Raw genomic sequence first — 18,283 nt, 5'->3', positions numbered from 1 at the left:
CAGGTTGGCCTGAGTCGAGTGGATCCCTTTCTAGGTCAGAGTCTAGCCCCGCGGCTCCCTCTTCAGTTGTAGGGCTATTGTTCTGGTGCTCCGTCGTTCTCCCGTTGCGTTGGTTCTGGCGGTCTCTGTGCGGGCGCTGGGGTTGGCCCACCTGCCTCCATCCATCCAGCCATTCTCGTGCCACTTCAGGTGTGTCAAAAAACCACGTTTTTCCCTCGGCCACAATCCGTAATTTGGCGGTGAAAAGCATCGAGTAGGGTAGGCCCCTATCGCGTAACGTCTTTTTCACTTCAGTGAAGGATTTCCGGCGCCTAGCCACCTCTGCCGTGTAGTCCGGAAAGAAGGCCAACGTCGAGTTTTGAATTTTAACAGGCGGTGCGACCCTTGCCGCCTGCAAAATGGCGTCTCTATCTCTAAAGTTGAATAGCCTAGCCAGGACAGGCCGTGGTGTGGCTGCCGGTTTGGCCGCACCCCCAGGGACCCGGTGTGCCCTTTCAACAGAGAAAAAGTTTGACAGGCCTTTCGGTTGTAGTTTGTTTTTGATAAGGTCTTCGACGTACAGGTCCATGGCTCCCTTCCCCTCCGATTCCGGAAGGCCTAGGATGCGGACGTTGTTTCTTCGGGAGCGCCCTTCCTGATCATCCAGCTTGTCCTGTAGTTGCTTCGTAACTTTTTCCATTCGCTCCATCGCCACTTGCAGGTCGGAAGTGTCCTCAATAAGCGATTTCGTAACCACCTCTACTTGGGACACTCTCACTGACATCTTCTTGAAGTCTGCTCTCAGCAAATTAACTTCGGAGGAAATAGTACCCACTGTTGCTTGCACCTCAGTGAGTGTTCTCATAATGTCTTCCAGGGTTACTTTCTTTGTCCCTTCTGTGTCCGGAGGTGCACCAGAGGACTGGCGTCCGCCTCCCTGAGAATGGCCCTGTTGACTATACGCAAATTTATCAAGTTTTGCTTGCGCCGCTGTATTCCTTAAGCCTTTGCCTGCCATGTCGTGGCGTGCGCTGTTATGCAACCCGGTCTCCGCGCCTTTGCCGTGCGGCCCACCACGTGTGTACCCCGCTCCTTCGTGTTCGGCTGAGCACGCTTGTCTACTGTGCCTTGTTGCGTCTCCGGTGGTAACTGGGCAAGCAGCACCCTATAAATAGCGTCAGATTTCCGCTGTGTTTCTGAGCAGCAGCGCCGGGGCGAATTTCCAAAGAAGCCACAGCTCCGTTTAGCAGTTCGAACTCTATAGTGAACGCCTCCCCAGAACAGTGTCCGTGGCGCACAGTAAAAGGATCAGCTTCAGCCCCACCGGTGGGCTCGAGCAAATGTCTGATGCACAGATCTGAGGGTGCGCGGCTGGGTCCCCAGCTCCCCCGGTCTCACCTCGCAGTGGGAGCTGAACTTCCAATCCTCTCCTCGCCCCAAAAATGGCGTCTCCGATGTTCAGGGATGTCCCCGCCTGCGAGGGCATGGGCGGTAAGCTCAGCCAGTCCGTGGGAGAAGCAGGCGATGTCGCTCCTTCAGGGGCTCACTCCGGTGACACGGAGCGCCGGAGCCTCTCTTTTTTGATGGACGTCTGCAGGTGCCGGCTGGTGTCAGTGCGTCTCAGCCGAGCAGGGCTCACTTCCGCCCGGGCCCGCCAGGCACGCCAGTCCGGTGCTGCCGGGCAGTTAGAGGCCCCAGCAGTCCGCCTCAGAACGGAGCACTTCCCGGCGTCGGATGTTCGCCGGGAACGGATCAGTGAGCGCCGCTTGCGTTCCCCAGCTGATGTCGCTCCTTCGAGCGGGCGATGTCACGGATGTGAGTTCGGATATGTGCGCAGGCCGTTATGCCTAGCGGAGCTCCCTCTTCAAGCTGCCGCCATGCTCCCCTCCCATATATGTTTAACATATCTCTCATGAGTTCATTGGAGCACATTTCCAGTATACAGGGAAACCCTCCTGAAGATTCACACTTTTGTAAGCTGCACATAAAACAATGTTGCCTTTTGTCAGAGTAAACTTCCTCTACCCATTGTGCTTTACAAGAAAAAATAGTAATATTTAAATTATTACAACACCTCCTCAGGGGTAGTAAGCACTATACAAATTCTATTTATTTTTTGTAAATACTGGGAAATACCTACACATCTGACATTCTTACAGAGAATCTGACATTCTAAACAGAGCCTGAACAAAGTGAAAAGCTGCCTCTCAAGAATGTTCGAAGTGCCAACCTTTGTTTCCCCTCTGCTGCATTTGCTTCTAGGTGTGAGGCTCCTGACTGCTGCCAGCCAGGAGACTCCAACAAAAGGAGACCTGATCACCCCTCAGAGTTGGCCTTTGTTATGGGTCCAGCAGGAGTCTAAAATAAGAAAGCCCCCTCCCTGCCTGTTGTTGCGGATCGAAAGCAGACAATGTGCAGGCATTGCTGAAAGTGTCCCGGTGTTTACAAATTACACCGGGACGAATTCATCATATTTTTCAGTGGGGCCCAACTTCTTGGCAGGGTGGAAGCCTTGTGAAAAGAGTGGGTGGGCGCTGTGTACCCGCGTGTACTCCCGACTCGTGCCCTGAGAACCTCACACGCTCCACTACAGAACCCTCACCACCACAGGGTGAGATACTGACAAAATGTACATAAATCGGAGATTTCTCTGCTCATCTCAATGCTATTCCATAATGCAGCAATATTTGCGGATGTTTCCCAGAGACACCTCCTCTGGAGTCCTCTACCCTGCTCCGGTTGGGCATTCGGAGCCTCTGCGGAATGCACTGTGGGTGAGATTTGGCTTTATCTTCTGGGTACCAAGGGTGTCAGCTCATTGGACCAGGTGAGGAAGAAAATGAAAAAGAATAGATCCGCCCTATCCTGGCAAAGGAATTTGCAGAGTCTCCTGCACGTGGAAGCAGCAGAGCATCCTGAGCCATCTCTGGGTCCTGATGCCAGACTGTGAAATTACAGTGCCAGCTGGAAGAGGGTCACCACAAGCCTTCACTTGGTACAGTTCAGAACAGAATCTGGCACCGATCAAAAGCATCCATTCTGTACCTCTCAATCACTCTTCTTCCAGAGCGAGGGCTTCTCCTTTGTAAATTTACAAAGACAGGACAACAGGCTTCTGTATTTATGCACTGAGGATCAGGAACAACCTACCTGTGTCCACTGGTACTGCCCCACCCTGTTCCAGTTTTGGAAAGACCCAAAGACTCGTCCCTTTAAAGAACCTAGAAACAGCCCCTCTCCGCTCACAGAGCACAGCCTAGCGACTGTATCTTTGCCATTGACCATGAAGAGCACCCAATGCTTTTTGACAGGGTTCTTGCTGTACAACCAGCACACACATACGTAAATAAATACATTTTGTACTCGCTTCCAATTTTGTCTTGCATTAAAAATGTAATCTGACCAATGAATTCCAAAAGGCAGCTGACGCCTCTGTTGCTCTTCCTCACCCAAACTGACCTCTTTTAAACATTCCAAAGATTGGAGACGAGGCTTCAGAGTCTCAGGAAATTTCACACATCTTCTATTAGTCCAGGGCTAGTAAAAAGAACCCAAAAAGGCATACCTTTACAAGATGCACCTAGACCACTAACTGTTGAAATGTATGGGAGGGATGGCTGATTCCTAGTGAGTTAGTGTAAAATAGATCAGGGACAATAAAGAAGGTACCCTGTCGACAATAACACTACATGCTCTTTTTTATGGCAAATAATTAGTGCAGGGGCAACCTTTTTTAGGTCCTCTTTCGTGTTCACGGGTTCTGGCCTCAGTGGTTCTGTAAAAGCGAGCATACATCGTCTTGTGATGTGATTAAGTTATCTGCTTGGTAACTGCAAGACCAACATCTCATTTCAACGTACAAGCTTCATCAAATTGTGTGTCCCTGGGCAAATCGCTTACCTCCTGGAACCTAAGTTTCCTTGGATGTCCAATGTGTTAATGCTTAAAAACAGATTATACTTCAGTTGTAAATACATACTGTAAAAGGGTCACGTAGGACTAGGAATAATAGATTTATTTAGAAAATCACCGGTGGCACAACAAAGGATGTCTGAAGCCAGGATCAAAGCAATGGGCAGGTGGCGGTCCAATGCTTATAAGACATATGTGCGGCCTCAGTTATTGTAAAAGAAAATAAGGATATGAAAAGGGGGAGTGGAGAAAGTACCACGGGGCTGGTGTCATTTGACAATGTGATTGTTGTCTCAGCAGGGAGACTGCCACAGCCGATATGGGTGGTTGGCTACTCTTATGTCTCCTGAATATTCGCTTGGCGACTGTGTGGAGGTGTAAGAAGCTGGCCTGGTACATGATGTTCACTAATTAAAGTGGGCACCCTGCACCAGTCCAGTCAACCCTTATGGTGATTTAAGAGGTCTCAGGCAACCTTAGAAAGATATCCAAATGGTAGCTGTGGAGAGCAGCTTGTTTTCCCAGAATGCAAGCTTATAGTATAGATTAAATGAAATGAAAACCACACAGTAGTTATAAAAAAATATGTATTTATTATATGACACTATCTAGTACGTTACAGTATCTCTCAAACGGAGATAGACACAAAGCACATAATACTTAAGCAAAGAAATGACAGTAATTAACACTAATACACAGTGGGCCCCAGCCGGGACCAAACCATACACTAGGAAAATGGTATAAGAACCACGACTCGAGTCAGGACAATGTCGAGAGGACTTAGAATTGCTGGGACCCCAAGAAACCACCCAAGGTGAGTAGATAAGGATAAATCTATGAGCAAGTCGCAGTTGAATTTTTAAAGATTAGGGACCCTTCCTCTTGGACCTTGAAGAAACCCCGTGGAAGACTGAAGGTTGGAGAGCCACCCCACCCGTCTATACCGCAGTACCCAAATTACCTATCCCGAGGGAGCCGGGGGCATAGGTGTGAAGTGGCGTCGGAATACGCTGTTGAATCCAATGGACGACTTCAGGAAAGTGCCACTGCTGGAAGGGAAGAAAGTGTTCATGGGAATCTAAACATCGATTCTTGAAGAAGAGTACCTGAAAGCAGAGGGGGCAGAGTCTGGGTCACTTGGGAGAGACCAGGGGCTCAGTAGACGAATGCCCATCGATGTCGGGTGCTTCAGTATAGTTGATGGTGATCTTGACTCTGCAGCTGCAGGGACCAGGCGATGCTGAGGATGACCAGGAGCTAGATATGAGCTGTTCCATGAAGGATGTCGAGTGCTGAGGGATCAGTGTTCAGCGGGAGCACCAACAAGCCTTGGCAAAGGACACCCACGTAGGAGGTCAAGAAAGTGTAAGGTCGGACCAGCAAGGTCCAGGAGACTCACCACAAGCAGGGGGGTCAGGGTAGGCCCCAAGCACTCAGGGGAGCCCAAAGAAAACAAAGATGGCCCTCAATTGGACCCACAGCCCGGAGGCACAGGAGTCGCGAGAGGACCTCAAAACAACAAGCCACAGAGCACACAGTGCAATGTGGTTGAAGATCTTTGCAGGAGAAGTTGCCAGAGGCTGGGGCTACTTGAAGTCCAACACTTGCTGCAGAAATGCTAACAAGCATTTGCACTAGCAAAAGTACGCAGTGCACAGGGGTTCGGATATTGCAACCCCCAAAAGGATTCTGGCCTCAAACTGAGTGAGGGGGCAGCTTGGGCCTTAAGGGACATAGAACCCCACCTCTTGTGTTGTTGAACCCTTCGGAGTCCTTAGGAGCTTGGGATCAGGAGACAGGTCAGCAGTGTTGCAGGGGTGTCCTGCTCATGCAGGGGCACCCTTTCGCTTAGAACCAAGCACCTTGCCTTCAGGATTGTCAAGGCCTGTTATAGGGGTGGCTTATAGGTTTTAAGTGTAGTGACCCTTAGATATAGTAAACCTATATCTTTATTTAGTAAGTGGTGCATGCACCAATTTACACAGGCTGAAATGGCAGGCCGTTTTGCATGGTTTCTCATGGGTGGCATAATACATGCTGCAGCCCATGGGAGACCTCTGTGGTACCTATGCCCTGTGTACATGGGTATCATATACTAGGGACTGACAAGGGTACCTCAGTATCCAATCTGGAGTTTACCTAAGTACATAACATAAGAGTTTAGGTAGAAAGCAGATAGACTGTGGTCCTGATTAGCAGGATCCCAGTCAGACTTGTCAAAAACAGCATCACATCAAGGAAAAAGTGGGGGTAAACATAAGAAGCAGATCCTACTTTCCTACAGGAGGTCATAGGCAGAAGGGCAGGCCTGTCGAAATGTTCGTCCAGTGGTGGGGCTGTCCGGAAATGAGATGGAAACAGCTTGCAGCAAGCCTACGTGAATTGCAGTCGGTGTCCGCATGGCACCGCGACATCTTGGTGATTCATCTGGGGGGAAATGACCTCACGCAACTAGGTAGGAATGGCCTCCTCCATGCCATCTAGACAGGCCTAATGGATACAACCAAGCTTTTCGGTGGCGCGTCCTCCATCATATGGTCTGAGTTGATAACCAGACTGGCTTGGCAAGGCGCAGAGTCTAATAAAGCAGTTGAAAAATTAAGGAGGAAGCTGAATTTATCAGTTAGCAAATTTTGCAGGCTCAATGGCCTAGAGAGCATCAGGCACGGTCTGACAAACAAGGGATGCCTGGAGCTTTACGCACAAGATGGTGTGCACCTGTCAGGAGAAGGGATACAAGTGTTTTGGGCCAACCTGTGGGAAGCAATGGGGCTGGCAGGCTGCACATAAAAAAAGGGGGCGACATTATGCACAAAGGAGGTAGGGGGGAGCGGCCGGGAGACGGAAGCCTCTCTTACGGCATGGCGGTTAAGATGGGGTAAATTGTTTGGTCATGGAGGCACACATGAAGGGCGGTGTGTAGGAGGAGGGCCACTCAATTGGGGATGCCTTTTGACAGGGTGAGTAGGCCAGAAAAAGGGGTAGCAAACAGAGATGGATCAGAGAGGAGTTGGCCGAACGGCTTGGAAGGTCGACCTAGAAACTGGGGAACTAGGTTCCAGTCTCGGCAATGATGCTGAACATCCTGTGATTCTTGGCAAATCACTTAATCTCCCCATGCCTAACAAAAAAAATGAATGGGTCCTCATGTAACGCAACTGGTGCTATGTAAAGCGCTCTGATACCCGATTCGGGTCAAGTTTGCGCTATATAAAACTCTGTACATGGCACTCGCAGCCCAGATCCACCGGATGGTAGGGCACAAAAGGGACGAACAAGGTAGCGAGTTGGGGCCTAACTCTGGGGAGAGGCTATCCCCACTCGCAATCAGCATGAAAACCAGCAGAACAATTTATTAGCCCAAACCAGGACTGAATTAGTTATGCCTACAAAAACAGCGAAATAACTCCTGTTTTTTTGTCTTTTTTTATTACACCAACAGTGAATAACTATATATTATTCACTATTAGTATAGTAAAAACTGGAGTATAATTAGCTATATTATAAGCCTCCCTGGCAACTGAGTTGAGTAAAACATGCTTTTAAATATATGTTGTGTGCATGCGTGCATTCGAGAGTGTGTTATGTGAGACACAGTGGGTGCATGTGTGATTGTGTGTGAATGTGTAAGCATGTTTTGTGAGTGAACATAAAGCTCAAATGATGTGTGATGTCACATCTGCTCTACCTAGATTTTTGGTGAAAATACAATCATGATTTCATGCATACCATACATACAAGCCATTGATTAGTATTCTGAGGTTCTGGGGAGTCGACCGTTATTGACAACTGACCAGGGATCCTCCCTCAGCCCCACACTCTTCAACATCTATATGGCCCCCCTCGCAACCATCTACAGAAACCACGGGCTCATTATAGTCTCCTACGCCGATAGCACCCAGCTCCTCCTATCACTCACCAACGAACCTGACATCCCCAAGCACAACTTCCAAGACAGGATGAAACCTGTTACGACCTGGATGAGCATATTTTTATTTTATTTATTTTATTTTTTAAATTTGTAAGGCGCTACAGCTACCCAAAAAGGGTTTCCCAGCGCCGAGACACAGCTTAAGGATGTCAGGAGAATTACTGGCTATTCTTGTTATTGTTCGAATAGCCAGGTCTTGACGTGCCTTCTGAACCTGACATGGTTTTCCTCCTTTCGAATGAAGGGAGGGAGTGCATTCCAGAGGGATGGTCCAAGGTGGGCGAAAGATCTGCCTCCTATTCTTGCCAATTTAAATCTTGGTACATAGAAGTTGGCAGCTGATTGCGAGCGAAGATTTCGCTTGGGAGTATAGGGGTGAGCCAGAGCTAGAAGGTATTTGGGTGCAGTACCTGCTTTGATTCTGAACATGTAGTTCAGGGCTTTAAAACGGATTCTGCTTTCTACCCTGAGCCAGTGGAGTTCCCGACAGTAGCTCGAAACTCCGGAATTTTTAGGGATTCTGCAGAGTAGTCGGACTGCAGCGTTCTGGACAAGTTGTAGTCGACTGACTACCGCTTTGTTGGAGCCAAGGTACAGGATGTTGCCGTAGTCAAGCTGTGATGTTATGAGGGCATTGACTACGGTCTTTTGAATGGAGGAGGGCAGCATCCAAAGGATTTTCCTCAGCCATTTGATGATGGTAAGGCATAGGCCGACAACTTTGCTGGCCTGTTGGCTCATGGAGAGGGAGCTATCCATGATGACTCCCAGATTACGAACTTGAGTCACTGGGGTATGAAAATTACCCATCTGGTTAGGCCAGTGTGAAGGATTCCAAAGATCTCGACGTTTTCCTAAGAGAAGAATCTCTGTCTTGTCTCCATTGAGCTTTAATTGGTTTTTTGTCATCCAATTAAGGATGTTTTGAAGCCCTGATTTGAGGAGAGATGGGGATGTCGGACAAGATTCAGATAGGGAGAATATAATTTGGGAATTGTCGGCGTAGGTCATGAGGGTAAGTCCAGATTTTTCGGCTAGGTCAGCTAGGGGTCTGAGGTAAAGATTAAAAAACAGGGGACTCAATATAGATCCCTGTGGCACTCCGTGGGGGGCATTGAAGGTCTCGGAACAGGCCAATGAGGATGTTATTTGGAAGGTCCGTTCCGGCAGGAAGGATCGAATCCATTCAAGCGCTTTTCCACGGACACCTTTTCTGTATAACGCCTTGATGAGAGTTTCGTGGGATATGGTGTCAAAGGCCGCGCTCAGATCTAAAAGCACGAGCGCGACCGTCTGACCTTTATCGAGGAGTTCCGGATGTGTTCCGTAACTCCTAGAAGGGTGGTTTCTGTTGAGAAACCAGCCCGAAAACCCGATTGAAAGGGGTGCAAAAGCGAGTTTTCTTTGGCAAAGGTGGATAGGAGCGAGTGGACGTGTCTCTCCAAGCATTTGGAAAAAGCAGGGAGCAGGGATATGGGTCTATAGTTAGCTGGACTTTCCGGATTTGCTGTGGGCTTTTTTAGCAATGGCGTTATCATGGCGTGTTTCCAGAGGGTCGGAACTGTAGAAAGTTCAAACAAGGAGTTTAGCGTATCTACGATGATTTCCAGGGAGCGATCGTCCAGTTGTTTAATTACTTTAATCGGAATAGGATCCCTGGGGGAGCCGGACTTGATGTTCTTAAAAATGGTTTTCAGTATGTCTACCGAGATGGGAGGCCAGGATTCCAGGGTATTTTCACAGGAGGGAGCATGTTCTGAGTCAGAAAAAGGGGGTGGTTCATTATTGTTGGTAATAATGTCCCTGATGATTTTCTCGATTTTTTCAGTAAAGAAACATGCTAGATCTTGGCATTGTTGAGTGTTCAGTGGGGGAGCCGAGGCTGTGGTTTGTGCGCCTGCTAGTTCTTTGACTATATTGAACAAAGTTTTCAGCTTATTTGTTGCTTCCGTAATAGTATTAGAGACAAATGAGACTTGTGCTTTTGCGCAGGCAGTATGGTATAAATTCCTGGCTTCAGGATAGGTCTTTTTTGCGTCAGGGGCGTAGTCTTTTCGCCATTGACGCTCAAGTGCCTTACATTTCGATTTTTCAGTTTTTAAAAAGTCATTAAACCATGGGGCAGGGTGGCGGTGTCTATTTCCTTTGATATGAGGGGTGGGTAAACAGTGATCAGCGACGTCGCTGAGCCATTTGTGAGTAGCTACCGCTAGGCTGTCCATTTTATGACAGTTTCTAGGAGGGTTTTCATGGAGTGCTGAGTTAAGTTTTGCCAAGTCCAGTAGCTTCCAGTTTTTCCTGGACGTAGCTAGAAAGTCAGATTGCATAGTGGAGGTAGGTGGGAGATTTGTGCTGAATTTTATTAAATGATGGTCAGACCAACATCAGCTGCCTGAAGCTCAACTTGGAGAAGACAGAAGTCCTCATCCTTGGTTTCACTCCCTCCACAGGGGATGACATCAGGTGGCACCCCCGCCCTCGGAAACCCACCCACCCCAATGGACAATGCAATCAACCTCGGCATCATACTTGACTCTTCACTCACTATGAACCACCAGATCAATGCCCTATCCTCTGCATTCTTTAACAACCTCTGCATACTTCGTAAGACGTTCAAGTGGACCCCCCAACTCCAAGAAAACTGTCACCCACACACTCATCACCAGCAGACTGGACTACTGCAATGGCCTCTATGACGGAATCAACAAAATACTCCTCCGCAAACTCCAGACCGTCCAGAACGCGACAGCCAGACTTATCCTCGATATCCCATGACACAACCACATCAACAAACGCTTGCGCAACCTCCACTGGCTACCCGTCAAAAGAAGAATAACCTTCAAGCTGCTCACACATGCCTACAAATCCCTCCAGAACACCGGACCTCAAAACCTCAATGACCAAATCTCCTTCCACGCCCCCAAAAGAAACCTCCGCTCAGCCGACCTCGCCCTAACCACTGTCCCTCATTTCTACAGGCCCAGAGCTGGTGAGAGATCCTTCTCACACCTCGCAGCCAAGACCTGGAACAAACTCCCCCTTCACCTCCGACGGAGCCCGACACTGCACCAATTCAGAAAGGACCTCAAGACCTAGCTCTTCGAATGACCCCAGCGGAGCTGCTTACACCCCCACTCACCGCCTTGAGACACTCACGGGTAAATAGTGCACTCTACAAAACCCTGATTGATCGAACCTCAGCATGGTAATTTTTGCCACCTTTTACATGTGTAAAAAATGAGACATTTGCACTAGGCTCACTCCAAAATATTTGAATTCCTAAGCTGTTCAAGGGCAGTTATTTTATTAAACCAGTTACACTGAATCAACATGGACCAGACAGCATGACATGTGCCTTTGTAATATTTTCTACCAGACTGCGTGAAATAAAGGAAGGGTCTCAATGTGCTCTGTAGTCTGATTGGTGCACAAGGTAACAGAATAGCAATTTTGATTTAAATAAAAATATATTTTAACCAGGTGCCTACCTCAATCTCTTTTTGGCCAAAAGATCAAGAATATAAGCACATAAACTAAAAACTGGAGCTAAAACAGACACTCATTTCGGGTCATTTTATTAACATATCTGTAGAATCAATGACTGATTCTCATGATGCTGAACGTGCGTCAAATCTCTGTACATAGAATTCAATAAGTAATTCTAAAATACCAGAGAACTCCCCGAGGGTATTTCTACCCTCAGTTAAACTCACATATATTGCCTTCTGGCCTCCTACCACAAATACAAGGGACAATAACCAAGGGGATTACAAAAGAGAGGAAACAAATGGAAAAGAGGCAGACATCTGTTGCATATGCCTTAACTTTTTCATCATGTTCAGTTCCACACTCCAAAGCATCAGGCCCCAGTGTTTCAGAGTAGATCTGCTTCCATGGACCAATGCTTTCCGGGCATGGTCCAGTCGTTTCCACACTTCCTGTGCCTAGTGAAGTCACTTCTGGTAGTTTCCTAACCTAAGAAGGCGAACTGCAATGGTCCACCTACTCGAGTGAATAAACAAGACTTCAAGTTGTATGTACATCTGAGCCTAGCCTTGTACTGCATAGTAGCTAGGACCTTCATACCTACCAACTCTTTACTTGTTTTCTTCATTTTTACTGTGATTTATTATTTAAATTAGGCAAAAGTAAAATATGTGCTTCACGTGTGCCGCCCTGGCCCAAACTACAAAGCTTGCCCCCTTGTTGATTAAGGATTACAATAACCGCTCCTCCTCTTTTCATTCCTACAATGAGGTCTATTGTTTCAGCTCACAATAAGTAATCAACAGCTAGAACCCGCTGCAGCTCGCAGAGCAGTGTGCCCCAGCTGTGCATGCCTTTGTGCTCACCGCCTTAGACTAAGGAAGCTTGATCTGCACGCTCAGATCATCCAGCAAGTCTCTTCTAAGTGTCCCCAGGGTACGTACGGCCAGAAACGGTGACAGGGCTTTCAGCAAAACAGCTCCTGAAGCCTGGAACTCCCTGCCCCTCCAGATCAGGACTGAACCCGACTATCTGAGATTCCGCAGACAGCTAAAAACATGACTCTTCTAGACCTGTCTTTGCCCTGCCTGGGTCTCTTCTAGGAGATTTCTCTGCAAGCGCTCTGAGACCTTCGGGTGATTTATGCGCTATACAAATGTAAAATGAAAATGAAATAAAAATGAAAAATACACCAGTGAGACCTTCTCCAAGATGTAGACAATGTTCTTGATAACCTCGTGATTGGAATAGTCACAGAGAACAATGCCTTCCTAACACTGTACTGCACTGGCTGTGTAAACTGAGGCATTGACCACAAAGCGATTTACTGAAAACCCTTCCTTACACGGCTGAAAGCTGATTCCTCTCATTAGAAATGCCTGGTATTCCTCATCCATAAGAAAGGGCAAGGAACATCTTTTAGATGTCTTCTCTCCTGCCTGTAAAACTCTGTTTCCCTCTAGTTCAGATGAGATGTCAAGGCTCCATCCATACTATGCCCACCTGATACTTTTGGAGGTACAATATCTCACTTCACGGTGTAGGTAGGAGTAGGAGCTCAGTCTGAAGCTACAACACCAGAACAGCATCATGTACCCCAGATTCTGTGTGCAGTACAGCGGCTCATCTTTAGGATGAGTGAGAGGGTCCGGCCGAGGCTAGATGGACCCAAATGTATGATGTCCTTGAACCTCATCTGAAGCTACAACACCATGATGCACATGAGACACCATCCGCAGGGCCTATAACTGACACAAAATTCCCTGTGAGGCTACATCAAACATGCAGCCCTTGTGATGTACAGAGTACTCCATGTGAGGTTAAGAATACTCCAAGATAGACACAAGGCTCCATCTGAAGCTAGAACACTGCAACATAAAAGTGTGCAACAGACTTCAAATGAAGCTATATCACGCATCCCTCTGGATGTACCCAATGTGCATACATATATACACCGCCCAACCCTCATGATGTATACAAGGCTCCACCTGAAGCTACAATGCTACCCTCTCATGAGTTACAATATTTATCTGCAGCAACAGCAGAAAACATTTCTTTCAGAAGTGCAGTACAAGAGGACATTGTTTCTCGGTACACAGGGCATCATACAGAAGTGCTGGTTTACACAGGCCAACATGGAATATAATCTACGTTGTGTCATCGACAACATATATGAACAACACAATACGTACTCAAGGAAAATGATCGAACATCATCTACACATGCTTATTGTCATATTTACACAGCATATTTGATAACCAATGGAGAATGCTAAATGTTGTATGTATGTTGTAGCGCATGGAATTCTGTCTGTGGCTTCAAAGCCGCATCCTCGCCAGGTATGGGACATTCGATGTGAGGCGGCAAAGTTCAACCCCGTTGATGTACAGGGGGCTCCATTTGAAGCTACAACATCTGATATTCATGACATGTGGGGTACCACAAGAAGACACAACAGCCTACTGTCATGATGTACTGTATAGACAAACTATGAAGTTGAACTTTGCACGACCATTATGACTGTGAAAAAAGTACTTGACCGCTTCTTGCATGAGTACCCTTCCAGTGTGTACAGAGCAGTGACACCACTGATATGCAAGAGCAACATATAAAAAAGAAATATATATGTGCTGCTGCTGGTGCAGCAGCTGTGTTTCCAGTTTCAATAAGAATCACAATGTATACCTGCCCTTGTGGATCACCTTTCGAATGTACTTGAGACTCAAGATTGTAAATGCAATTTTCAAGATTTTGAAGGCAATTTTCAAGATTGTAATGGCAATTTTCAAGATTGTGGAGGCAATTTTCAAGATTGTGATTGTGACGGCAATTTTCAAGATTGTGAAGGCAATTTTCAAGATTGTGAAGGCAATTTCTCAGTGAACAGATTAAGAAACATGTCAAGATTCTGCTTTGCACATTGACTGTGCTAATGTCATCATTTGATGCTTGGTCATTTGGTTGTATGATGAAGACAAGATATCAATGAAATAAGTGTAAAGACAACTGACAGAAAACAATGAACAAAGCTGGCATTTTTTGATTTTCATCGAGTGGTTAGGGAAAGAAACGCAAGCACCAACATGAGAACAGAAATGACACATACCAGATTTCATGCACCTTAATGTTTACATTTTGGATTCAGACACAAATTGCAAGTGAAGTATATTATGAAAAAAATCTGTGACTGGCTCAGAAGCGAGCTTGGATAGATAATTCTTTTCTTACCAAGAACTGGAGCCTCTGGCGCTCAGTCTCCGGAGTGAACTCTGAAGACATTGGAATGATTTCTCCATTCCTGATGATTATGGCCCTAAAACAATCAAAAGACAAAGACACAACGAATGAAGGCAGCAGAGAGTTATTTAGTAAAGCGCTGATGCACTCCAACATTAGCCTATGGAGAATTAGTGGAATACGTGGAACTAGTAGAAGGGCTACACAGACCAGGTCAGACATAGTAGGGCTTGGTAGACGTGGCGCATGGATTACACCCGTCAAAACACAAGCAGTGGCAAAAAAGAAACAGGACACAGCAGCAGCAAAACCAGAAATAATGAAAACACGGCCCTGTTCAAATAGGACTCTATTCAAAGAGGAGATAGTGGGACGCAGTACACTGGTTAAAGAAGAAGTAATGGAATGTGGTTCAGCGGTTAAAGCAGAAGAGGTCATGTGGCACACTGGTTACAGAAGAAGTAATGGAACGTGGTACAGTGGTTAAGGAGGGAATGGTCGTGTGGTACACTGGTTAAAGAAGACGAAATGGATGTGATACACTGGCCAAAGCAGTAATAGGGACGTCATTTCTGTAACGGGTCCGGACTAGGAACCAAAAGCAGACCGGTTAAATTATGTGATACCAATTCCCATACTGTGCAAAGCAAGCGTTCAGCATGTGAGTAATACCACTGCAAAATGGGTGTGTGGGAGTTTATCGCTGAATTTTAAAAAAGAGAAACATGGTGTATTTTGCAACACATTCATCAGGGACTTGTTCCCCTTCTCCGTTTCCCCAAATTCCTCTTTCTTTCGCTCTCATCCTCAGTCTGAGCCCGAGCCTTCCTCTACTCCTCGTTTTGACTTCAATCTTTTTCTGTTCTCCCTCCATCTCGTTTTCCTTGACCCCCTCACTTTCTTCATATGCTGCCCTGTGTAACCCTCGCTCATCGCCCTTTCTCTCCTTCACTCATCCTTGCTTGTTCTTCTTCCTTCTCTTCCCTTTTCTCACTACTTTCTATTCTCTCTATTCTTCCTCCTGCCTCCTAGACCCACCTGCTCTCCCAACCACCTCCTTTATACCTTCTCATTTCTATCCCTGCCTCCTGGCTTCCTTACCTAGCTCTCTCCATCCTCTTTAAGACGCTTTAACGCACAAAATGCGGTGAAAAGTGGCCATAAATGCAGAACAGCAACTGAAATGATTCTTGCTTGTACATGCTTTTTTGTCGTATCCCTAATGTGTCTCTAAAAGACTGCTCATTCTTAATTCGCTTTTATAGCACATCAAGCTTTGAACTGCTCCAAATAAAACAAGTAAATTGATTCACAAGCCAGCGGGGTGATTTGCCCAAGATCAAGCAATTTGATCAAATGGAGAAAGTGTGATTCCATGGCGCCCGAGGCTGATGTCTGTAACCTCCTCTCACTCTCCTGTCTGATGTTTGTATGGTGGAGTGGATGTGTCCACATCTGTGGGCACTTTGCTGCTGGGCTTCTTCAGGTAGCACTCCAGTCAGACAGAGCTCTTCATCACTATCTTCCTACACCACAGCTGCTGCACTGGTCCCTCCTAGCGCCTAAAGACAGGCTCCTCTTGTGTTTTCTCCTTCATGGCTTCTGCAGCAGTCCAAGTCTTCATCTTCCAATGGCGCTTTCTTTCTCCAGGCACCAGCACTCTCTCCCTTGGGAACCTTGCTGTGCTCATTTTCGCCTGTCTCTAGCAGTGGTCTCTCCCTCCTGGGTCCTGCACCTCCACCTGTTGCCCTGTTACCCCTCCCTCCATGGGCAGGGCCTGGAGCGCCCCCACCTGGTTGCATCGCGCAGCATTCCCTTCATGTATGTATCAGCAGGCCTCCCTCCATACTTGCAAAAAAGGACAATTGATGGACAGAATGCAGAACAATGTCATGCATTCACCCCAGTACAGAGATCTGGGCCTGAATCCATCGTTTTTTTTGCTCTCCATGCCATTCCAGTTTGGGCCCAGCCATATGCAAATCAGTCTTTACCCTGCGCCCAATGGGAACAGTCCAGCCCGAACTGCCAGGCCAGGTTCTCCCTGGGCTGGAACCAAGCATCCTGGGACCGGTTTCCATACTTCTGCAGACATCGCGTAGCCATGTTGAGTTTCTCAGGTTCATGAGTGACTGCCTGTTGGCGCTAGGAAGCCACACATGCGCTAGCGCTGGAAGAGAGCGGAACTGCACCTATAGCTTTTTAAGTAGGTTACACTTCAGGCCTCACTCCTTCACACAACGCAACAACTGGCCTTGCTGCTTGCGTTATGTGAAACAGTCGTAAAGGTGACTGACCCCTATTCTTTCTAAGAGATAATGTAAGGGTATTACCAGCTGATTTCTGTAGTGTGCCTTTTTGAAGGACATTTATTTAAAATGTTTTCCACTAAATGTCGTTTAGTTGCAACTGTATATATATTTTGAAAGCACACATTTCTCTTAAACTGTAAACCTTTTTTGTACATTTTGCAGAATCGACCTTTACTGTGTGTAGTTGTAATTCAATTTTAAAAGAGGGACCTCGTAGCACTATAAAAACGAGAGAGTGAGACCTACATTGCAAGTTTCCAGAGGCAACCCAGATTTTATTACCGTATCAGTGAGGTACGTGCTCATTTGTTGACTTTCCCCCTCTGTAGTCAAAAGCCATAATAAAAGATGGCGTCGGGCTGCTTCATTGGGGATGAGGCAGGGGTGCTCAAGATCTTATGTTAGCTGCAGCAGTAGTCAAAGTGGGGGAAAAAAAGTAGGGGAACTGTGGGCGGAGAATCAGAGGGCGGGAATAACCCAAAGTTGGGATCAGTGGGCTGTCTCAGAGGTGAGGCCGAATGCGCTAAACATTACCATTTTTAGAATTTGTTTGGCATTTCACTGACCAGTTACAGCTTATTATGTTATTTAATTCAACCAATGGATACACATGATTATTTAAGGTTTGATAGGAGTTATTGACATTAAAATACATTCTCAAAGTGGAATATGTTTCCAATCATAGAATGTCCCAAATACTCCTAAAAGTGGAAGCGCCAGCAATTTGTCTATGATACAAAACTTCCACTAGACAAAACTCTGACCTCTCTCTAGGAAGAACACTGGCGTTATCATGATATTTTTACTGTTGCTGACGCCCCCACCCAAAAGTCAGCACCTGGTGCGGTCAAATCAGTCGCACTGTCCTAGAGTGGGCCCTTCTCAAGGGTCATGTGGCCTCAGTGACAGAGTCACTGTCACTCTATTGTGTGCTGCTTCATAGCCTGTCTGCTAGACTGGAGGTGACCTTCAGTATGGATTGTGGTGGACAAGCCTTCAAGGTTAACCCACTGTAATGCTGGGCTAGGCTCGCTTTGCCGCTTCGACGTGGGTTTGGCTCGTGGGTTCGACTCCCGTCCACTTCACGAGCCAAAGCCTAGGTCTGGTATTGTTTACCTTCGAAATGTGCATTCACGAGCCACGGCTCGTGTATACTGTGTTGTGTTTTAAATTACTTCCCTCGCGCATGGACGGCTGAGTCTTTCCGTTTGCCATTGTAACCACCGGCTTCACGGAGACCAGACGTCCATGACGGGTGGAGTTATCATCTTAAAGAATAAACTTCTCTTACCGGAACCTGCTGCATCCTCTTCTTTTATTACATATTTTGGCGACGATCGGGAGACTCCACCCCACCCACGCTGATTTTTTCCGGATTCAGCTCCTCGTCAATTTCGAGTGATTTCATTGGTCGTATGAAGCTACC

At 46.9% G+C, this 18,283-nt stretch overlaps 1 protein-coding gene across 2 annotated transcripts in view; it reads right to left on the bottom strand.

The window, feature by feature from the left end:
* The window catches only part of PPM1H (protein phosphatase, Mg2+/Mn2+ dependent 1H), a 654,208-nt gene that overhangs the window by 152,911 nt on the left and 483,014 nt on the right, over positions 1-18,283 (bottom strand). For both annotated transcript variants that reach the window (XM_086919094.1, XM_086919095.1), the window contains one exon: positions 14,537-14,621. In XM_086919094.1, the coding sequence (XP_086775220.1) occupies positions 14,537-14,621 (85 nt within the window). The remainder of the gene's footprint in view (positions 1-14,536; positions 14,622-18,283) is intronic.

The sequence above is a fragment of the Lissotriton vulgaris genome, chromosome 1_1 (genome assembly GCF_964263255.1).
Source record: "Lissotriton vulgaris chromosome 1_1, aLisVul1.2, whole genome shotgun sequence".
Classification (NCBI taxonomy): domain Eukaryota; kingdom Metazoa; phylum Chordata; class Amphibia; order Caudata; family Salamandridae; genus Lissotriton; species Lissotriton vulgaris.
Note: the sequence above shows the minus strand (reverse complement) of the source record. Positions and strands in the feature narration are given on the sequence as shown.